Below are 23,360 nucleotides of genomic sequence, written 5' to 3' on the forward strand. Positions count from 1 at the left end.
CAACGACGGGAGAAAAATGTTAAGTGATTTGACCAATGAAGAACAATTTATTAATCAGGTTACAGCAATTTTCTAAAATACACAGGAAGAACTTGAAAAGTAAACTTTGACAGGTTTTGGCATTAAACCATATTTTTTTTTTAATATTAGGTGTCAAAAACTATAAATATGCCAAAATTTTCTGGTACCCCAGAGTTACCGTCCAACCACTCTTGGGTACTGGAATTTTATTTCCCCAGGATTTCCTTGGTTAAACGCAAGCCGTAACGGGAAGCCAATCAAAAAATTATTTTTTTTTTCCGAATCACCAGAGTCTCTCCTGGCGACCAACCGCTGGCTAAAGAGCCTGAGGACTCTGGATGTTTACATTCTCGCATGCGCTTTGTAAATGATCTCGCGATCGCCGTCGCTGTTAATGCCGTGACATTGCGCGGGCTCACTTTACGTTTTCCTTCATGTGATTTGAAACTCTTTCCTGGTGGCAACATCGATGTGTAACTTGCCGTTGTTATCGTCTGAATTTCAAAACAGGATTGTCTCAACGGACATCGACCACAATAACATAGACCCGTGCCTGACTGCTACGCCGAACTCCATCGCGGAGAGGCTGTCCAACATGGCCGTGGCGCCGAACAGCTCGGATGCTTGCCTTAGTATCGTTCACAGCCTCATGTGTCACAGACAAGGAGGCGAATCGGAATCGTTCGCTAAGCGGGCTATCGAGTCTCTTGTGAAAAAACTCAAGGAGAAAAGGGATGAACTGGACTCATTGATCACCGCAATTACGTCCGGAGGCACGCATCCGTCGAAATGCGTTACAATTCAACGCACCCTAGACGGAAGGTTGCAAGTAGCCGGACGAAAAGGCTTCCCCCATGTAATTTACGCGCGAATCTGGAGATGGCCGGATTTGCACAAGAACGAGCTAAAGCACGTCAAGTACTGTCAGTTTGCTTTTGATTTAAAGTGTGACAGCGTTTGTGTGAATCCTTATCATTACGAGCGAGTAGTCTCGCCGGGTAAGTACACAAAATATCGAGCTTCAATATTTTAATTCGACTGACCGTTCTAGTATGCAGTAGCTTGCCAGCTCATCGCTACTACGAAAACATACCCGTAGTTTAGTCTGTACGGGCTAGTCTCTTTTCTTCTTTTACTTATCAACTCGCAGATTAAATTTGAAGGTTTTGTCATCGTTTGTGTTTTAACGACAAACCTGACCTGAGTCTTGTTATTCCGCAGACATCACCGGACTGGCGCTGTCGAGAAACCCAGGTACAGTTGTAGATATAAATACTGAGTGCTCAATGTGGATGTTTTGGTTTTTTATTCACAGGCCCATTTTTGTGTGGATTTTTGATTTCATTCCTGAATACCCGGCAACGTGCGTGTACAGTTCATTTCCTATCCGAGAATGAGAATAACGTTTAAATGGATTGTTAATTTTGTCTCCAGTTAGCCTTTGAAACAGACATAAGCTTACTATGGGCTTCGATGTGCAATTATATTCATGTCGATACCTTTGTTCAACTCCAGACTTTCTGTCTGCTCCCAAACACGTGGCTCTGTCATCTTTTTGTTTTCGTTTTGCGGAGTACATGCCTGACTGGCAGCAGACAAAGGGACAGGCCGTTCTCCTTGCTGTGTCGGAAAATTTTATTAATGTGTTCGAGAACGTTGTAATTTTCGAAGTGTTGCAATTTGATCGTAGTGAAGGTTGTCATAGTTGAGACCATTAGGAGACAAAAGAAATGTGATAAGAATAGCTAAACAATGATATTAATGGTAAACGGGTACTTCTATTTATTGAAGTCACGATATAATAGGAGACTCGGTCAGTTTTTTTTAACTCATGTTCACGATATTTCGTCCTGTGTGCTTTTTCAGAAGGGCTTGTATTGCGATTAACCGTAAGCTTATTTTAGCAGCCAAAAACGCTTAAAATGTCAACGAATGTTTCATTGCTTGGAAAACCGGGCTCCGGAAAACCGTCCGTTGATGATCCCGTGAGAATGGTTCTCAGTTTAATAAGCAGTCAATGGTTATTTGTTTTTCAAATTGTTACTTCTTAGCTGGTCAATCAATGTATTTTTCGTGAAACCAGCCAGGGTGCACGAATATTTCTTTGCCCGCCCTTTAATTTACCTCTAAGCATTTTTCTATTAAAAGCTCTCTTATCTGTGAGTTTTTTTTATTACTTCTGCAAAGAAATTATACAGCATCTGATCAAACAACACAAGCGTTTTTTTTATTTGTGGAGGGCATTATTTATTTTCATGATAATGTTTGTCACCAATCAAAGCAATTATTTCTTTCCTGTACTAAATTTAAAGGAAGAATTAGTTGTCAATGAGTAATGAAAAAAAAAAAAAAAAAAACTACTCTGCAGCAGGTAGTTAAAAAAAGTAAATTGATAAGGAAGCACCTTGAAACATTATCCTCAGTTGTTCATTTCAAAGTAAAACAATAATTGTTTTTAGTAAGTATTCAACACTCATGTCTTTCGTAGAGGGTTTTATATTCATATCCGTGTTGGAATTTTATCTAGAGGAATATGAGCTTAATTTTAATATAACTAATACTAGGGTTAACGAAGGACAACTTGTCACAAAACATGGACCATGCAGTGTGTTCAACACAGTCAATAATCTTAGCTTGTTGATTTTACTGTTCCTGTTGGTTTAAAATTTCAATATCGGAGGTAACTGTGTAAAACATGTTCCCATCTTTCAAACTACCACCAATAAAAAACGTTTCAAGCCAAAAAAATGTAGTATTTTCATGCCAGCCCTAGTCAGGGCAAAAATAGGGACAATCAGATCATTTGTGAAAGTCTGTTGTCCCATCTGACCGGATGACTGCTTGCTTTTAATTTGCATATCTTTTTCACAAATATGTTCATTTTTTCATGGTGTTGGGTGTGCTATCATTACACTTTAGAATCTTCTAATTATTCGCACATCTTATTCACAAGTGTTTTCACTTCTTCATGGTGTTGGGTGTGCTACTGTTCATAGAAGCTTCTAATTTGCACATCTTTTTCACAAGCATGCTCAAGTCTTCATGTTGTTGGGTGGGCTACCATTACAATTCGTTGCTGTTACAGTAATGTGACTCAGATGCCAGATACTTTCTTGCTATTTAATTGTAAATATAAGGACAGCACATGACTTTGGAGCAAATATTTTCCCTCTTTGGCTCCACCCACCAACTTGATCAATAACAGTTATTTCGTAAACATTTGGTTGTAGAGAGATGATGTTTTGGAAAAAGAGAGCATTTTTTAAAAAATGTTTTGGCACCATGCATAGCAAAAATCTTCCACATACATTTGCTGGGTAATAACTTTTGTTCCCAACTTAGATTTCTTGTCACCTGTCCAAAGGTGGCAATATAATATGTACAGTTGTTTGCGACTTGGTGTTGAATGATGCAATATTTTTGTGATATTATATGTAAAGTGATTGCTACCTGTGCAAGGAAACACCTGCTCAAAATATTAGCCACATCTTAATACTCCAAAGAAACGGCACCTGATGAATTCGTAAATATTTTTTCCTCAGATAGTCATCGTTTGTTCTTCACATGAGCATGATTATTGGTTGTTCGTATTGTCAATGAATGATTGTTCTTTATTATGAAAGAAATAGGAAATTATGCATGATTACATAACATACGAACGCAGGAGAGACATTTGCTGTATTTACCCAAGTCAATGCCCAGACGTTTAATACAAATTCGGTACACAAGACAGGGCCATAAATTTGTTCAAGGGAGGCACAGATTGTGATTGGTGGGGCTTTTATTTGATGATATTAATCTAGAACTAATAAAGGCCTGCCTATTAATAGCTATAACAGAAATAGATAACCAAATGCACCCAGCTTCTAAACTGCACAGCTGCTTGGTAATATTTCTGTTCATATTGTGGGTTAATATTTCAACAGTATTGTTTTGGATATCAGTATGTTAATTTCGAAGTCTTGGTTGAGATAAAATGTCCGCATGCTCTTGGACTGCTGATTAGATGAGCCTTTGCTTTAACTAATTTTTTTGAACTGGAAAGATGAGTCTAAGTTAGAACGTTTATGAATTTTGGGTAGTAGAGGAAATTCATTAAGTTTCCCACTAGAGCATGTAATGAAAGAATGAATAATAATTTATTTCAGTTTACGCCTAATCTATACTTGTATTTGCAAGGCTGTAAATATATTCTTTTCTTAAAAGGACCTACAGCTGTACATGTATATCCTTGTAGAGTTGCCATTTTGGTCGGTGAAAACTAGTGTTCAAGTTAGAGCTTTGTTCAATTATGAAATACGACACAAGCGTGGTACTAAGAACATTCGTTCAGATGTGGATGACCACAGTTGGGATTTTATCAAACAAAGGCAAATTTCTGCCAGCCATGGTCTGATGACCGGCTGTCGTTTAGAGATCTGCTTTTGCCATTGGCCTGTACACCCCCTGTGTGCCCAGTTCACGAAATCCGATGAATAAGATGACAATTTCAATCAGTAATAATCAAAGGCAGTTGCCAGTAATCGATTGTTATCAAAAATTGATGATTAGGAGAACTGTGAGTATCAACTTTCATTGCTTTTAACAGATTTTTATAGATCAACAGTTATTGATTTTACTGGGTTTTTTGCGAGAACCCTCATCCTTTTTATATTGAAACTCCAAGGAATTTGTTATATGGGTAATTGCCACCTTGTATGAATTTGCTTCAAATACGTGAACTTGATAAACAAAAACATTAGCAAAAATCGAACAGCAGCTTACAAGTTATAGTGAACCCATGATTGTTGAAACCAGACCTTTTCCTTTCACTTACATGTAATAATCATTTTTTTATCTTCATAATTACATATTTTCAGACGGCAAAAGGTGCTCATAAATAATTATTATTTAATTATAATTGATTGTATATAGATTATATTGATTCCAACTCAACATAGATTTTCTTTGATTGGTTAATTACGTCTAATTGTTTCTAATATTTACCATCTTGAGAAATCGAATTGTTCTGTTTTTAGTCTTTTGTTTCGTATTCAGTTTGAAACAATAGTAGGTCCAGATCAGTTCATCAAATAAAGTACGTATTGGCTAACCTGTGGTATGCCTCAAGGTAACAGGGATGGGATAAAGGGATAAGAGAAAGATTAACACCTCCCATGAACTCAAATCTTTATTTAATTCATGAACACAGACATATCACATTTGAACTTTTGATTGGAAGTGTAGAACTGGGAAACTATTGGCAGTGACATACTGTAAACAATAAATATTTATTTGTAGAAACAATATCATCATTTAGCTTTAAATAGCCATCTTCAGTTAAGCATTTTTGTTTTGATTTTTGCTATAAATTTGTGTTGTGGCAAATGTGACTGCCATTTTTGTTCACAGTGTTCTGTTTGGTTAATCTCAGTGGACGTTTAAGGTCAATCATCGCTTTGGGATGACGAGATGGAAGGGTTGTTTTTGTGAAATTGTTTGTAAGCTGAAAAGGTCATGTTTTTGACAAAACGTAATACTCACCAACAGAGCATTTCTTGAGCCATGGGTGCTCAAATGAGTTTAAACCTTGCTTTGGTCAGCCAAGGGTATATAGAGTTCAAAATACTATGTTAGAGATAGAAGAAAAAGTAACAAACATGTACACACTGTACCTAATACAGATGTTGTGAGAATTGAGTAATCACGAAAATGTGGTTATTTTCAAAACTGATGATTGTACAAAAGACAAGTACATTAAATGAATCATTTTGCAGAAGCATTCTTTGAGTAATTAACACCTTGAGCGGTGTTAACAGGCAAAGAGCTCTAATAAATCGAATTATCAGAATTAATATTTTTGTTTAGCGACAGTCTGTGGTTTAGTTTAATCTGGGTGTTTTTTCAGCCACTGGGAAGTATTTACATTTGTATCATGCCATTAGATGAAAACAAACTTTGAAGCCAACTGTATGTGTTTGCAAATGAGTGGACTTGTTTTCCTTGACACAATTAAGCCTGTGTACAGTTTGTAACAACAATTTTATAGTCCATGCATGCATGGCTGTGTGCATTTATAATTAACATAGTTATTAGGATTAAATTACAAAGACAAAAATCCCACGGTCTGGTCCACATTTGTAGTATTTTGTTGTGATTTCACTTGTGGTGCCAATATGTCTACCAATTTCATGAAGCAAAATGTCAGGTGAGGAACAATAATAATTAGAAATCTCATTTGAAATTTGATATATAGAATATATGCAGTCAAACTACCCAACAGGTTTCATGACATTTAGTGAAGACTTTTAATAGTGTCTTTTTTATAGATAAGCTCTCAATGTTTTTAGTTGCCATTTGTGCAAGACTTTCGTAGCTGGTCGTCCTCCAAAAGTAAGATGGTGTCACAGGTTCCAAAGCTTGAAGATTGCTGTAACTACTGGAGGCAACTTCAGTTGACTCCATTTATATTCGACCTTTAATTGTTAGATCAAAGCACTTCCAGTGTACATTAGAACAGTGTGAAATTTGAAAATTCTGAAGGCATGATCAGAAGTTATAGAGTAGAGCCTCAAACTGAAAATAACAAAAGTTGTGAACTGTGTAGAACACTAAAACATTGCAAAGAAGGTAAAACTCTCAAGGACTGAAATGTGAAAAAGTATCAGGAAATCATTTATTGCAACAAAAATGAAAAATTAAAAAAACATTAAAAAAACACTTATAATAATTATGATAAGGAAAATTTATAGCTCTGATTCAAACCTTGTCTGACTATTGTGTAACTCAAAATTACACCATCTACATGTATTTGTTTTGAAAAGTGAAAACCTTTGCTGAGTAATCTTACAAATTTTTAATTGTTCTGGCAAATAGAAAAATTCATGTCGGTTTAGTTGGTTTAACCTGTATGGCAGACACCAAAAGGGAGAGAAAAGGGACATTATAGGTACAAATGTAGTGGGAAAGGGAGAAGGGGGGGGGGGGGGGTGGAGGGAGGGGCACCTGCCACTATATTTTTGTTTTCCTTGTTGTTTTTGTCACATTTGCATACCAGATGTAAAGTTCTTATCGCATTTCCGATCTAATGTCGCACAGTGATTGGACTTCATAGAAATCCTTGCAAATCTTGTAAGTACATGTAAAAGCTGTGGTTCGATATGATGTACGCACACACTCACTTGAAGGCTCACTAGTCTCCTGCTTCAGCTTTGTCACACATTAAGCATGCAAGGAATTAAAATTGGGCCTCTAAAATAAACATTACATGTACTTTAGAAATATTATAAAGAGGGTAATTAACAAATTGTTTTGAAAGGGAATGTTTCAGGTACTTTTGGTATTGGTTTACTGCATTATTATTTCTTAAAGGTATTCATGCCCCTTTCTTGAAATCATGACGTCCTCTTGAAATCTCATTTTTCCCTGCTTAATACCATTTACTGGTACTGATAATTGCAGCTTTGACTTTTGATTGGTTCATAATTTGCATTTTAAGTGTTTGTTGTGACTGTTGATCGCTTTAGCTTTAGTTTTATGCACTAAAATAATGACTGAAACTTTATTGTTTTGCTTTAGATGGAGCTTATGCAAGTAACTCACAGCCAGACCCAGACTTCCGTCAGGCAGTTGGTCCTACAGCTCACCATTATCCTGGTTTGTTATATCTTGTTGTTTGAATGGACTGTTTTTTCTTGGCATAAAGGTTGCTTTTTGTCTTAGAGATGCCCCTGAATTTGAACAATCTTTACACTTGGCAAGAAACAGGTTTAGAAAATAATGTTCTTGAATAGATGTAGCAAATGTTGTGGCACCTCCATTGCAGCTCTCTCATAAACAAGCCGGTTTTTTGTTTAGGGAGAGCACATCATGCTCACTCCAATGCTACCATGTTGGTTGTCTGTTTTTTCTTCTTGCCCATGATGCTATTACAGTCACACAAGATGTGGATGTTGAGGCCATTAATAAGACGATAATTAAAGCAATTTTAAGCTTTCATGTTCTCACCATGTTGGTTATTTATCATTCACAGTAACCTGAGATACTGACTAATTCTGCTCTTACTATTTGATCTCAAACTCTGATCTAGAAAAAAAAATGGTTAAATAGTTTCTTTAAATCAGAATTTAAGTGAGTGAGTGAGTGAGTGAGTCAGTCAGTCAGTCAGTAAGTCAGTCAGTCAGTCAGTCAGTGAGTAGTTAGCGTTTTGGCAAAAAATGATCACAGATGCCTACCTGTGAAGATGTGAAATCTTGAGGCGTTTTTGCTAAATCTTGAATTGAGCAGTATGACTAACAGTTACATGTATTATTATCTTGAACACTCCCTTACCAGGTAGCCAATCGATTCCTCCAGTTGTTGGTCCCGGTCCTCATGAGATGTACCCTGGAATGCATGGTCCTGGTGATCATGCCATGGGTCATGTCGCAGCAGGTAGGATTTTTGTCATCTCTTTATCTTCGTTTCCTGGCATGTCTGTTGAATTTAAAGAAACTTGATATCACAGTACACCTTTCAATTTAAATTATAATATGCAAACTTTGCATTTTTCTGGCTGTTAATCACGGCCTACTTATTGGTTTTTGTTTTGATGGGGGAGGGGATGGTTTCTTTAAGGCATTTATTTACAGCTACTTAACATTTATCCTGCATAATCGCATGAAATATCACCTGATACTTTGCCAATTGGGCCATAAGCCAAGTTCTCTAAAATCAAGGGATATTCTGCAAGGTTGTGTAGGATAATCATTGTTTTATTGCTCAATATTCACTTTAACAAAGCACAGTTTTATTGCAGAAAAGCTGGAGATGATTCTATTTTGCCATTTTTTAACCTGACACACAAAGTTATGTAAATCGCAGGATATCTATTGATTACGGACAACAAATACTGAGTGCACCATGGCCATACTATTTTGGGCAGTGTAACAATGTGTTGAATAATAATTGGTATTGTTAAATATTGGCATTTTTCTCTCCTTTTCTTATAGGTGGACCACCTGGCTGGGGTGCACCCGGATCGGCAACATACAACCCTGGACCACACCCAGGAACTGGCTACTGTAATTTATTATGCCAACTAATTTCCTTTTCTTCAAAGAACATCATTTATGTTTGACTAAGTTGCCAGTTTGATCATAGAAAACATCATTCGTAGGACCTAGATATAAAATATGTACAAACAAAAATAATTTCAAATTGGAGTTGGGATTTTGTTGGACATGGGTCTGTTTGCCATTTGCAACTCTAAGTTAATTTAAATTTAAGGTGTTTTTGCAAGGCTTCCACTGACCTGAGGTGATCAATCTTTTTGCTGCCAGCACTTTTATTGTAGTTATTTGTAAGTTACAGTGCAGAGCAGTGCACTATGGTTCTGTTTTTAACTGTTTTGTTTGCTATTATTTAGGGACACAGGATCAAGCACCTAGTGAAGTTCAAAATGGTGCTCCTTTATCCAAACATCCTCGTAAGTGACGATTTTGTTATATTTTTAGGTCATGGGTTTTAATCCACCTTAGAAGCTTACCTATAATTTCAGTTTTCTGCAGTAACACAAGGTAGCAGAATTCTGAACCTAATTTTAATTAAGCTTAAAAGCTTATAAAGGAGCACGTTGTTTGAATCTTGCCTGATTGCGAGGTGATCAAGGCCTCCCAACGAACTGTTTCTTTCAATTCTTTGGATTGTCTGTAAGTTTTCTTTCGTAAAATGTCAGTTCGAACTTTGGTTCGTCACTTATGGAGAAACGCTTAGGCTGAAAAAAAAAAAACATGACAGGCTATGATTTTCGGGACAAGATGATTCAACTCCCTGAATATATAATGTTCAGACTTCTTCTAAAAAGTTCAAAGAAAGGACCCCAAAAGATTCAACTCAAGTGTGTGGCATTGATATTGTCTCTTCCGAGGTACTTGTGCGAGATGGAGAAGGAAAAATACCTCAGTTCGGGCCATTAGCAATGCTTTCAAGTACTTTGGAGCTCTTTGAGAGAAACGTCTGCGGTGAAAATTTGTGTCTTCACTCCAGCCTCTTCTCGCGCACGAATTCTTGGCGGGAAAAATCCGACGGCTGGCAAGCGGCCACTCCACGGAGTCGCGGCCGCCTTCTTTTTCCCGCCAGAACTCTGACGAGCTTGAAAACGGAGATCCTACAAATAATTTGAATGATGGAAAATGATACGACTGCAAAGAGCGCTTCTTCACTTCTTTTCACTTTCTTTTTTTGTAATGCATTCCTTGTACTTAAGACTTCTTTCTATTTCTTTATAGCTCCCGAGAATTGGTGTTCCATATCCTACTTCGAACTGGACCAGCAGGTTGGAGAAATTTTTAAGGTCATGTCGTCTTGTCCATCCGTAAAGGTGGATGGCTATGTTGACCCGTCTGGTGGCAGCAGATTTTGTCTCGGTCAGCTCTCCAACGTGCACCGGACTGACGCCAGCGAGAAAGCCAGACTACACATAGGTAAGGGCTTCAGACATGCGGATTATTTGAGACCCTATACACCGGCACTAATCCGGATGAATTTAAAAAGAGCATTTTCGTCCCGACAAGGGGATAAAAAAATTTTTCCTGTCCACACTGAAACGCTGCCTCGGCCCTAGCCTAGTACAGTACGTCAGCCCCAAAGCGCTCGAATCAGTTAGTTTCAAAGGGAGCCCGTTGGCACCAGTCCTAAAATTCTCACTCCATTCTTCAGGAATAACGACTTCGTGTTCAAAATTGTGCCACGAATGTATTGGCGAATACATTTTGCACCAGAGAATCACTCATACCGCACAAATTCGTCAGGGAGGTCTATCTTCTAATAACAAAGAGGTTACACAATTGAATAGCTTTTTCGAACAATTTCCGGTTTCACTACAAACCTCAGTGAAAAAGTTAATACAGGACAAATTCATGTTACCATTGGAGCAACTTACAAAATGTTCAATATCTCATTTTAGTGGTATTAGTTTTTTACATCGCCAATTTGTTTCTGTGGAAAATTTAAATATCTTAAAGGCCCTCTGAAATCTTCCAAAGAGGGGACCCACTGGGTCCTCATAAAACTTTTTCTGGAACCTGATATACTGTGTTCCCGCCGAAACGTCTGGAACGACCATCAGATTTTACTTTTGTGGTATCGATTTTACACACGTGGTATCGATTACAGATCTGTCAGGGGGCTGCCCAGGCGCTACCTACACTGAAAAACATGCGGGCTTACCACGACGCATAACCTGTAATTTACGGTGTTACATATTTCTTTTAGGGAAAGGAGTTCAGCTAGATTTAAGAGGCGAAGGGGACGTATGGGTTCGATGTCTCAGTGAACACAGCGTGTTTGTTCAAAGTTACTACTTAGATCGAGAAGCTGGACGTTGTCCTGGTGATGCCGTCCACAAAATCTACCCTTCTGCCTACATAAAAGTGTTCGATTTACGACAGTGTTACCGTCAGATCAAGCAACAAGCTCATGCTGCCCAGGCTGCCGCTGCAGCTCAAGCCGCGGCCATCTCCACCGGCGTAGGGCCTGGTGCCCTGATACCGCAGATTGGCATGAGCGTGGGCGTCGATGATCTTCGGAGGCTGTGTATCCTTCGCTTGAGTTTCGTTAAAGGCTGGGGCCCAGATTACCCTCGGAAAAGCATTAAGGAGACTCCATGCTGGGTAGAAATTCATCTCCACCGCGCTCTGCAGCTATTGGATGAGATCTTAATTACTATGCCAATCAACGAGCCGCGACCGCATGACACGTGATGGGCATGTAAATTTCTCTGTTGGCTTCGCTGAGGGAATTTCTACTGAATGCGTTGACGTAGCTTTGATATTGTCATTTTTGCAAATTATTTAAAGTGGCCCCTCTTTCGCGGATAGAACAGTGCTTTGTCGATCGTTGTCACCGCGGTTCGCTGTTCTTGTCATAGAAATCAGAAATATAATAGATGTATCTTACCAATTGTTTGAGTGTAGTATCGCGGGGTATTGCACATTATTGAAACCTGTGGAAGAAGTTTATTTTCTGCGTTTTATCCGCGATGGGGGCCATAATAGCGAGTAATTTTAAAAACATTTGTGCTCGCTTCGCGCGCAAATTGCACTCTGCTCGGAGACGAGTGGAGTTAGGTAATGATAATGCAAATAATTTCCTTGGGCGCTAGCACTGCAATGTTAAGCACCGAAAACGTGTTCCTGGTTAGCCAAAACCTGTTTCCTGACTGATAATAGTCGCTATTCTTTCGCTCGAAAGGCAAATGAAAAAATTCTGTTGTTGGCCAACATCCACTTGTTGTAGGTCAGTTTAAGGTTCATTGCCCTGTGACAGCTTTATTATGAGTTAAGTCTTTGTGTAACGCGCACTGTTTGGTTGTGCGCTCACATTCTAGGTTGGTGTGATGTCAGTCTATAGTCTGACCAATGGGAAATCCAACACCGAAATAAGAAAACTCTTTGAGATATCTTTTTGTAAGACAATTGAACTTTAAGGTCTTTTTGTAAGACAATTGAACTTTAAGGTCTGATACCTTGTGCCTACTACTAAAAGTCAAAATACCTTAAGTTTGAAGTTTCTCTAAATTGCTATTTTAAGGGATTATCTGAGGTCATTTCTGTGGATTCAGAGCAAAGGCCAGGTAATACGAGCAACATTTTCGTTCAACTTGTCGGCCAACAAATGTTGCCGCGTTGCAAATGTAAGTATTACCACCTCCGCGTGCAACATTTTTATGCTGCAGAAAGAAGACGTCGTTTCTCCTTCTTGCAACATGAAAATTTGTTGCGCGCAGAGGTAGCAATACTGCAACAAATAACCGCAACTTGCCGCAACGGGGCAACATGTTGCTCGAAAATGTTGCCTCTGTTATGAGCAAAATTAAGAGTAACGCTGTTCGACGTTTCGATGTTTCAAACATCACTATCAAGAATGAAGAAAAAGTTGATGTGGCGTTACTCTTAATTTTTTTTATAAAATGCTTTAACAAGCAACTGACCATCCGATCTGTTATGAGCGCAGGCACAAAAATGAAAAGCTTTGTCAGTGGCAGAACTAACTGGGGAAAGATTCCTAAGGTTGGTCGCATTTGAGTTCGATCTTAAGAGTATACGTGAAGCCACACAGCTACGATTAAAGACCGTTAACTCCAGAGTCACGAGTTTATGAGCTGTTTGATTTTCAATAAGTTTTTTTTATTTATGAGATTTTCAGGTCCAGTTTAGGCTTTTCACGTACTCTTGGAAATGGAAAGGTTAGTAACGAATGTTTTTCGACCTTTTTGATTGTTATAGAGATAGTCTGCTGTCATTCAGTTGTTGTATCAACCTTGCGCACAGCCGCACGCTCTCCCAGAAAATATCAGAAAAGAGCAGGCGCCTGTGTATAATTAACAATTATCCTGCAAAATTGCGCGGAATATCGTCTGGTGCTTAGCCGACGAGGCCCAGGTCGAGTTGGCTAAAATCAAGGGATATTCCACAAGATTGAGCAGGGTAATTGTTTTATTATTCAGCACATTGATAACAAAGCAGTTTTATTGCGGAAAGCTGCCACTTTTCTCATTTTCAGCCATTTTTCTCCCCGAAATATGAAATTACGTATAGCGCAGGATATCTGTTGTATACAGATGTCGAGTATTGAGTGCACCATGATCACATTTGGGCAGTGTTACAATGTGTTAAATAATAAACTGAGTTGTATCTAGAGGCAGAACTTTTTTTTGGATTATTCATAGTTGTATCCCTTAACTTGATTAATATAAGTCTCAGAAGAGATGGCACTTTCGCGGTTTAGTCTAAGAGGACATTTACTTCAGTGGTTGGGTTTTCGCAATGACTTTAGCGAAAACAAACTCAAATAAGTTTTTTGATCCTTTCGGAAGGGATTTTAGTAAGTTAACTTTTCTAGGCTAGCATCTGTTTGAGGTGGTTGAACACAGTTTTGAAGAACCAATGCACCATTTTTCGTTATTTACAGGGTGTTCATGCATGGACAACTGAAAATGGCAAGGCGCAAAATATAATCACATAAGTTTATAACTCTTACGTTTTTGTTGAGCTATCGGCCGTTTCCATAGAAACACGGCTATAAATTTATCAGACGTAAAAAAACTGGGTTTTGTTTGTTTTGCACAAAACCTTCCATCATTTGCCTGAAACGAAAAAGTCCCCAGTGAGCTGGGTTTTATGTGAACTAACTTTCGCTTGCATAGTGACCTAACAAAATGATTTGCATACAGAAAACTTGGTGGTCTTTCAGTCCACATCAAACAAAATAAAGTAATCGCCTTTTCGGCGTCATGTTCGTTTTCCTCAAGCCTTGTAACTGAAACGGCAGGATGCACTCAAACTGTGTTCACTCACTTTAATTTCTTGATACCTTGTTGAATACGACTTATCTTTAATATACTGAGTGCAGTGTAGCTATTCGCGTAGAAGTCGGCAAGGAATTGGTCAACAAAGGAAAAGTAAGCGTCTCAAGCTGGGCGGTTTTTTCCGTTCTCTTTTGTCTTTGCTCTGACTACGTTTGTCGAGCTTTCTAACTGGTCAAGTTGAAGTCGTTCAAGAGTCTTGAACTGACCAAGAATACATACTGTTGCTTAAACAAGTCGGGGGAAAATACTGGAATTAGTCCGGCGTGACTTAACTGTACAACAGTTTCTAGCTGTTGGTACTGGCTACGTTCTTCCCAGCACTATGCACCATTAACATAACATGTTATTGGCCGATTGCGAGATAGAAAGCAGCTTATGCTTGAGGCGCTCATATTAAAGCCCTTTCACGCGAATTGGCCGCCATCTTCAAATTTGAGCAAACATTGCGCGAGTGGCGAGTGGCTGCATAGAAATCCGCTTACACAGAGAAACCCTGGGAATAAAGATCAAACTCGAGGCCTCCAGATACGAAAGAAGTCACATAATTAATTTTGAACTTTTCAGTGTTGTAAATTTCCGGCGAATTTAGAGACGAATGCATGGAAAATTAAAAAAAAAAAAACAACCGCAATTGGCTTCTTTCCTCCAAATCTACACTTACCAGATCTAATCAGCGAAATCTTTTTGCCGAGTACCTTTGGTTCTCGTGGGATATCTACAGACACTCCATTTTTCGCCTCCGATCCTTTGACCATTTAAATGGCGCCCAAATCACTGGAAATGGCTTATTTCCGTTTGGCCGGTTTCCAAACCTTGTCATAGATTAAACTTGAATTTGTAAGGATGTTGAATGTCTTGTGAGGGCCACGATAGATAAACTAATTTAAAGTAGTTTTAGCTTTTTAACTACGATTTTAACTGGCTCAAATACTCTGTAAGTGCTTCACTGTCTGCTTTACATCTAATGTTTTATGGAAGTAAAGGTAGTTGCAATGGTTACGTAATTTAGGCTATATACGAAGTCAAACAGCTTACACGGGTTAACGATAAGATTTGATCTTTTCGTTTCCTGGTTTAGTTAGTTTAATTAAGAAATCTGTAAATTGTGCATGGAAATGAATTTCTGGAAAAAATATATTTTTTTGTGCGCCGTGGGTTTTGCTCGTGATGTTTCGCCTGTTTCTACAGGGCTGTTGCACTCGAAAATTATTTCACGGTTAAATCCAGTAAAGTGGATTGGCTATTCGGCAGGGGGCGAAGCAGCTCGAAACACGGCGCATGTTGTACAGTAAAGAAATAAATACTTGTAATAAACATATGAGTGAGAACTGCGTCTGTTAGTGCGCATAATCTGCCTGGTCATTTGCCCTTTCCCCTCTCCGTAGGTCCCAAGGATTTTTTTCGCTCTTGGTCTTTTCGCCCAATACGGCACCGAGAGGGCAGTTCATGAGTTCCCAATAATTTCGGTTGTTTGTTTTCTCGTACTAATTAGAGCTTTGTTATTTACACCCCATTGGGAAAACTGCGACTATGGGGTGTGTTAAGGGCAGGCCCCGATTGTCCAAAGAGCGGATAACTCTATCCAGTGGATGGTATCCGGTCAGTTCGTTCCATGGTCAGATCGATCCAGTTTCCCGAATTAGCGGCATACGTTTAATTTTTTGTTTCTCGCACCCTTACAGACCTTACACTGTAAACCCCAAATACCGTATTTATTCAATAATGTTAATATGCGCACACCCCCTTCCCCCTCCAACAAAAAACATTTCTGTAGTAGCCAGCGTGAACTAAGAGGAACGTCAGTCTAAATACAACCTCACACGCTTTAAACCGATGCCTTTCGGTTTATTAACTCGTTCCGTCAAGTAAACATCGAGCAGGACATTTTTCTTTACATTTTCATCGAGTAAGAATGTTTTCTTGATTCTTCCTAAGCGGAGCGTACTGACTATAGTGTGGAACGATCTGACTTTCCTGTGGAACGATCTGACTTGGAACGATCTGACCATGGAACGAACTGACCGTAAACCCAGTGGATAAATCGCTATCCAGCGTGTACAATGTGCTCCAACCAATATTCTTTATCCGCTGGATGAAGTTATCCGCTCTTTGAACAACTGGGGCCAGGCTACGAAGCGCACGACTCTAAAATGGGCTATTCTACTGTTGACTGTTGTTAGCGTTAGTTTCAACCACTGTAGACTGTAAGGTAGCAGGCCAATTAACAGACTCTCCTTCATCAACCTGTAAGTTCTCGCCAACCCAGTCTTTGACTTCTGACTGCCCCTGCGAAAATTCTAGTAAGTCCTAAGATCTGAAAACTAGATTTGACTCTCAGTACACAAATCAGAAAACAGAATATGACTTTTGGCTGATAACGGGATTGATACAAGCAGTGCTACTTTTATGGAGCAGGGCTGGCGAAGTGGTGACAGCACTTGCCTGTGGCCCGCGTTCGATTTCCAGCGTTGTTAAAACTGGTTTGCGTCCCTTGCTCCGATGGTTTTTCTCGGGGCTCTCCGGTTTTCTTCCCTCCATAACCCAAAATCCAACACTTCCAAATTCCAATTCCTAATTACTGCTACCCTCCTTAAAAAAATATTGTTATTAAAAATTACAAGAGAAAAAATGCTTCTGTTATGTCCTAGCATCGCATCCCCATCTCCCAGTAGGAGGGGCCCTGGGAACGAGGTATTGTCAGAGACTCGCCTTGATGATGACAAAATTTACTCGTCCTCTACCCGGACAAATAAGCTCAGTTGCGTTTGTTGTCAACATGGCGGCTGTTGCTACGAAAATCCAGCCGGTATTTACAGACTTATTTCTTTAGTTTCCATCCGTCTTTACAGTAGAAGCACATCCTAAGTGAATCAGATTGCAACATGAGTAACAAGCTTTCTAGTAAGCCGTCTAAAAAGGATCGGCCGAGGTCTACAGGTGAGGTTAATTTAGAAGCGATTTTTCTGCAAAAGGCTGCATTCGCTCTGTTGCACCGAGTGACAACGGCCCCCTTAATAAACGAATAAGGGCCAACTGCAATGCAGGCTGGTACTTGTAAAGAGAGATCTACGTCTGAGAAAACTGTATTAGTCCTTAAGTCAATTGTACACTGAATTGTAAGCGAAGTAACTAAGCTTATATAATTGTCAATTGACAAATTTGCTTCCTCTTGTTGAAGAAATTGACCAATATTGTCAGTGAATAAATGCATTAAACAGTGGTGCTTTCTTTAAGTATTGAGGTAAAATTCCAAGTAATGGCTAAATTGATCAATACCGTTCCACAAAGCTAAGGGGGGACCAATACTGCCAAATATCCGGAGCTGAATTGACCGAGCTATTTGGCGTGTTCTAAACTGTCATGATCATATCAATGTTGTAGATAAGAGTGCCAAGACTAAAAAGAGAGATGGTGGAACCCCTGATAAATTGAGCTCACCAGTTGGTTCTGCTGTGCACATTCAGGATGAAATATGCACAGGACCATCAGTTGGCAAAGTTATAAGTGGGGATGACATTGATTCTCTGGCAATCAATGTGGAGGAGCTTAAAAAGGTAAGCATGCACTGTAGAACTTTGGAAAAAAAATTTACACAGCCCCATACATGTATAACAATAATATACATGCGCCACTGTCACCCTCTTCCAAAAAAAGTGAGCTGGCATGAATTTAGAGTTTGAGTCGCAAGGTGTACAGTGTTTGGCTGTGCAGAAATTTTGCTGAACGTAGTTTTATTAGATGAAGTCAGTTGAAGCTAGTTATGGAGGAAACACATACCACATGCAGTACTGTTATTGGACATTATCTGATAACAGAGTGTTATTTACACCTGGTATTATTCTGCCACTTGTTGTTTGGCTAGCAAGTCCAGGGCAGCCAGCCTTTCCCGCCTAACTGCTACTTTAACACTTACAACTACTATGGAATATCTTGATCCCAGGACAAGTGAGTGAAATGACAGATTTATTCCTACTGTAGGTTCACCCTCCTAAGAAGCCATCTGTTCCCAAACCATCAGCAACTATTATGGTTCGTAAGGCTCGGCTCAAGCAATCATTAGAACAGAACCAACCAGTGGGAAAGAGGTGAGACAACTGGAGACCTGGCAGAAATTAAATGTTCACATTGCCGACTACTTACATAGTTTAATGCATTGAATTGACCTGAGTGATAATTCTTTTTTGGACAGTGTGACCGTGGCCCGCCCAGCACCGCCAGATGCTCCCTTAGTATCCACTCCCCTTGTCGGTGAGTCAGTATTAAATATGAAGTCAAACGAATGTTGTTCTACTTGCTAATTAGTAGCATTAAAGCAAATAAATGATAGATCAAAAAATTAACTCAGTCTCTGATCCATTGATCATTTGTGTCCTTGGTGCTAACAGTACTGCAACATTGATAATAATACCCTTCACATCCACATTTTCTTTAATTGGTGGTTTTCACCTCACAGATCGTCACGCTAGTAAAAAAATAAAATCCTCAACCATTCAATAGTTAAGTCAAGAAATCGATATGTTGTAGAAGAGAGATGCATAAACAACGTGTGAAAGCCACAGGGCTGTGCAATATCTTATAATCGAGTTATTCAAGAAAATGTACCGTGGCAAATTACAGAGTTTAATATGGGATGCCATGTTGGTTCCCCGTCTATGGGACTCCAACATGGCGGCCGGAAACCAGCAAAAACATCTGGAGTTTCCCATGGCTGTTTCAAAGCCTTTCTTCTCTCTGCTGAATTTCACACATATACATAGATGCTTCTATTGCAAGTTAGCTGATCAGACCTCAAAAAAACATGAGACAAATCGATGTTTTCATGTATGTGACACGTTTAGAGCAGCAATCCTTCTGTCACGCACTGCGCAAAAATCTAAAATTCAAACTGCTCTATTTTCAAAACAAAGAATGCCATCCTGCTGAAAACAAGCAAGCCGATGGAAATTTATTTTTTCTTTTATGTGATGAAGATAAAAACCCAAAATGGTGTTTAGTTACGAATTTCAGTTTTTTTTATAATGTCATGTGAAAACCAAGAATTACCATCATTATCACCCACAACTTGCTCCCATCTGGCTTCATAGCTTAAACTCGTTACTGAGCAATGGATGATCAAATCTGGAGATCTTATGGGTTCAATTCCCGCCAAGGTCAAAGATATTTCTCTTTGCCTTTGTGCAGTCTCCCATTTCCTTACCAGGTCTTATCTATTATTTTTCTCAAAATGTTATCAAAAACATTAAATAAATTTAAGGGCCCAGTGGATTTAAGAGCCTATGTCAAATATTTTTTATGTTACTTTGATTTTTTTATCTTTATCAATTATTCTTGTAAAGTTCTAAATTCCAGGGAAATAGACTGTACTTGGCCTTTGTTTCTCAAGTTAACTGTTAACATTTTAGGTTTTAATTATGCCAAAATGAGGGTAATCCATAGAAGACAGTAAAAAATCCAAATGTTGAATTTATAAAAAGATTTGTTTCCTATTTCCATCGGATTGCCCTCATTCATATTTCATGCATGTAAGCATCAAACTTCTAGGTCTTAACTTTTTGTATTTTTTCTGTAGGCTCAACTGGTCCTCTATTTGATGAGGAGGGACAGGTGTTGACCCACACAATCTTAGGCTCATGGGAAGACTTTCAAAATGAAGCTATCAAAAGAGGAGACATTGAGGTACATATCCCATCAAATCCATGGAATGATTTTTAAAGTTATGTCACATTCAATCGTATAGAAGTTGATTTACAATGTAGTTGTTCAATGACAAAATATTATGGTACCTAGCAGTGTCAATCAGTACCCTGCAATATAATTAAACAAGACCTTGCGCCTTTTATACTGTATAATTATATGGTTGCAATTGATATTCTAGAAAGTTTTATAAACTAGGTGTAAACAAGTTACATATTTAATGGCCCAGTCTGCTTATTAATTTCACACTTTTCTCAAATCCTTCTCTTTTTCAGAATCTACCTCCCTTCTCTGCTTTCAAGGTAGGTATCATATGCAGTCACAACTCACCAGTATCTGGTTACCGGTATAATTATATTGTAAGTCTTGTTTGTAAGTAGAGAGTGTTAGGTTACAAATAAGGTATTCTGTTTTATTCTTTCTAGTTTGGTGCTGGCAAGGTTAGGCCAACAACCAAAGGCAAGAAAAAGGACAAGAATTTTTCCAGCCATGTCTGGCAAACAAGGGTAAGCATACAGTTCAGTTAAATCCCACTGGACCAGGTTTAACATTACAATAATCTAAGTTACTTACTAGCCAACTGTGCTTCCCAGTTTTAATATTATTAGTGCTGCATGACTCAGGTGTACATAGGATTTTGGCATCTTTTTACAGACTCTCTGATTCCTTTTTTTTTTTTTTTACAAATGCACTTTTCCGTAAAATACAATGTAAATAAATGAATAAATGGGAATTTCAATGGATTCCACAGAGTGGCTCTGTTGTAGGTTAAAATGAATCCAGGTTAGGTTGATTTGTATTTTCCTTTGTTAAGTTTGGGTAATTTAAATCTGAAACAAAGGAAGATAGAAATCAACCTAGGTTGAAATCATTTTAACCTGGGATTCATTTTAACCTACAACAGCTCTTTCATCCACTGTTTCCAGGTAATGTAGGTTTTTGTGGAGGGGGGGAAAACCAGTGTACATGGAGAAAAACCGTCAGAGCAGGGATGAGAACAAACAACAACCTTAACCCACATGTGATTCCAGAAATCAAACCCAGGCCACATTGGTGGGAGGTGAGTGCTCTCACCACTGCACCATCCCTGCTCCCCCAAAATCCCAGAAGATATCCAAACCTCCCCTCCCCTTGTATTAAAGGACACCTAATGACTGGAATAATATTCCCACAAGTATTATTAATGAAGGAAATCAAGTCAGTCATCACTGATCATGATTACCTCACTTTAAGGCCCTTAAATGATAATTTTCTTAAAATATTATTATGATATCAATACATGTATTTACTTACCCATGGCAGGCACTCACACATGCACGATGACAGATGACTGATGGGCTTTAAGCCTTTGCAGATGTTGTCATGATCAATTAACAAACTAAAGATTTTCTATGTCTTAATCCAATCTACATTATTATTTTCTTCTTTTAATGTTTATGTTTTAAATCTCTGTTCTTTGAAGATTAATGAAAATAATGCACTGGCAAACTGGCAGAGACAGATGCTGCAGAGAAAGAGACAGCAACAGCACCTCTCCAGTAAGTTGATTAGACCCTGTGAATTTTTTAAAAAATATTAATAATACAGCTGTAAGTCTAGTTCTGATTTTAAAATTATCAAAAATATTTAATAACTTTAGAAATAAAAAAAATTGGGCCTCAAATCCTTTTGAAATATGTTTTCTATGAAAATATTTCTTCAGTGTAAATCCTTTTGGGCTTGCCCAAAATTGTAATAATTAAGTTGAAAGTTGTAAACGAAAAGGAAAAAATCTTATAGCAATAAGAGAACAATCAAGTCCCAAGGTACATCATTCTGCACTGTGAGCAGAAAGGGCAATGCTTATTTTTCTATTCCAATTTTGCTTTCAGTGTTCTCGTTTTTCCCACACATGTGCAAGCCACATTTTGATCATATAGCATATTACATTGGATTGGACTAGTATTAGGTTTTTCACTTGCATGCAAAGTAGACACAAAAACTGATAATGTCAAAAATGGCACAACTTCCTTACCATCAAACTTTCTCTTAATCTGGGCTCAGTTAAGTTTGTGGCTGGGTTAATTAATAAACGACCCTGATTTATCCTACAGATGTCCTGAACACATCAACTGACATGTTGGTAATGAACCAAAGTGAGGAGTACAGAGAAATACAAGAAAACAGGTATAGTTGTAAGGACAGTAAATGGGAATGTTTTTTAATCTAAACTCATAAACATGCTATGGTTTTCTGACTTGGCACTGTTATATTCAGGCCTGTAGAAATGTTTTTCCCGATATTTTTCCATTGTAACATTTTCTGCCGTCCAACATTGAACTTACAGTTAGCATCTGCATGACTGCAACATAATAACAATATGCTATACATAAGTTATTTTTCAAATATGCAAGTCAGAAACAGTGTTTGAGTTTGACAGCCTGGACTGTGCACCCACATACAGCTATATAATTATACAGTTGTAAAGAAATAACAATGATATATTTTTTTTCCGATTTGGTATTCAATCATAATATAGCTGTAAAGTAATTTCTTCACCAGATTATAATTATCTTAAATCTTCTGATCTTTCATGCATAAACCCAGTGGACCTGTTACTGTATTTCCTGCAGTTTGAGGTCCCATTTCACAGGTTGTTTTATATTCCCATAGTAAGAGTGATTTCTTTTCTTGTAGATATGCCATCGACAGGTCAATCCCATCAATGGACTATGGGAAAGGATGTAAGCACTTTGTGTACCACATTATAAATTACCTGTGCCTTGAGGCCACAAGTCTAGAAATATCCACCATTTGAATTATTTTTCATTTCGCAAATTTCCACAGGTAATGCGAGCTCCACAGGTACCCCAAGCTCTATGGGTCTTTGTAAATAGTTTTGTATTAGGTGTGTGGCACAAGTAAAGGCTACCTCTAGTCTCTTGTTTTAATGTACAGGGTGATAAATGGTTGATAAGTGAAAAGTGATTGCATTACTTAATTTGGGTCAAGTATTACATGAATTTACCGGCCAACTTTTTCTGAGTCAAATGCTTGAGATTTTTGTCTCGTCATGACCGGGATTTCCGAAAACGTCCGAACCACTTCCGAAGATTTCCGATGATTTCCGAAGACTTCCAAACGTTGCCAAAAACATCCGAAGATATTCCGACGACCTTTGAACACTTACAATTCGAACGGATCTTAGACATTTGAAAGCTTTTGCGATTGTTATAAAGAGGAAAGAAATAATACAAATTAAACAAAAAGAAATGAAATTAAGTTTTTTTAGAACAACTCATCTGGATTTGTGAATCAGGCGTGAGAAATTGGCCTTGAT

At 38.4% G+C, this 23,360-nt stretch overlaps 2 protein-coding genes across 4 annotated transcripts in view; both read left to right on the forward strand.

The window, feature by feature from the left end:
• Nucleotides 1-401: 401 nt before the first annotated feature.
• On the forward strand, nt 402-12,466 carry LOC146462049 (SMAD family member 4-like). Of its 2 annotated transcripts, none has more exons than XM_085086132.1 (8): nt 402-1,019; nt 1,243-1,278; nt 7,579-7,656; nt 8,335-8,433; nt 8,991-9,062; nt 9,407-9,466; nt 10,269-10,463; nt 11,254-12,466. In XM_085086132.1, the coding sequence occupies exons 1-8, from the start codon at nt 491-493 to the stop codon at nt 11,739-11,741; spliced, it is 1,557 nt and encodes a 518-aa protein (XP_084942258.1). In that variant the 5' UTR covers nt 402-490; the 3' UTR covers nt 11,742-12,466. The 2 variants fall into 2 exon arrangements, with proteins under 2 accessions (XP_084942258.1, XP_084942259.1); XM_085086133.1 differs by having other exon boundaries at nt 403-1,019; nt 1,243-1,275.
• A 4,641-nt stretch (nt 12,467-17,107) lies between these two features.
• LOC146462050 (MYCBP-associated protein-like) overlaps nt 17,108-23,360 on the forward strand; it is an 89,241-nt gene continuing 82,988 nt past the window's right edge. For both annotated transcript variants that reach the window (XM_085086116.1, XM_085086115.1), the window contains exons 1-10: nt 17,108-17,284; nt 17,729-17,901; nt 18,326-18,432; nt 18,537-18,595; nt 19,917-20,023; nt 20,317-20,343; nt 20,467-20,547; nt 21,504-21,579; nt 22,135-22,207; nt 22,718-22,764. In XM_085086116.1, coding sequence (XP_084942242.1) covers nt 17,230-17,284; nt 17,729-17,901; nt 18,326-18,432; nt 18,537-18,595; nt 19,917-20,023; nt 20,317-20,343; nt 20,467-20,547; nt 21,504-21,579; nt 22,135-22,207; nt 22,718-22,764 — 805 coding nt within the window. In that variant the 5' untranslated portion in view covers nt 17,108-17,229. The remainder of the gene's footprint in view (nt 17,285-17,728; nt 17,902-18,325; nt 18,433-18,536; nt 18,596-19,916; nt 20,024-20,316; nt 20,344-20,466; nt 20,548-21,503; nt 21,580-22,134; nt 22,208-22,717; nt 22,765-23,360) is intronic.

This window comes from Pavona decussata, unplaced genomic scaffold (assembly GCF_977016875.1).
Source record: "Pavona decussata unplaced genomic scaffold, jaPavDecu1.1 SCAFFOLD_192, whole genome shotgun sequence".
Taxonomy (NCBI): Eukaryota; Metazoa; Cnidaria; class Anthozoa; order Scleractinia; family Agariciidae; genus Pavona; species Pavona decussata.

Excerpts from the sequence above, each read along its gene's own strand:
- LOC146462049 (XM_085086132.1), top strand. The coding sequence starts at position 491 with ATGTGTAACTTGCCGTTGTTATCGTCTGAATTTCAAAACAGGATTGTC. Across the intron at positions 9,467-10,268 it reads TCCTTTATCCAAACATCCTC|CTCCCGAGAATTGGTGTTCC; the intron begins GTAAGTGACGAT and ends ATTTCTTTATAG. Across the intron at positions 10,464-11,253 it reads GAAAGCCAGACTACACATAG|GGAAAGGAGTTCAGCTAGAT; the intron begins GTAAGGGCTTCA and ends TATTTCTTTTAG.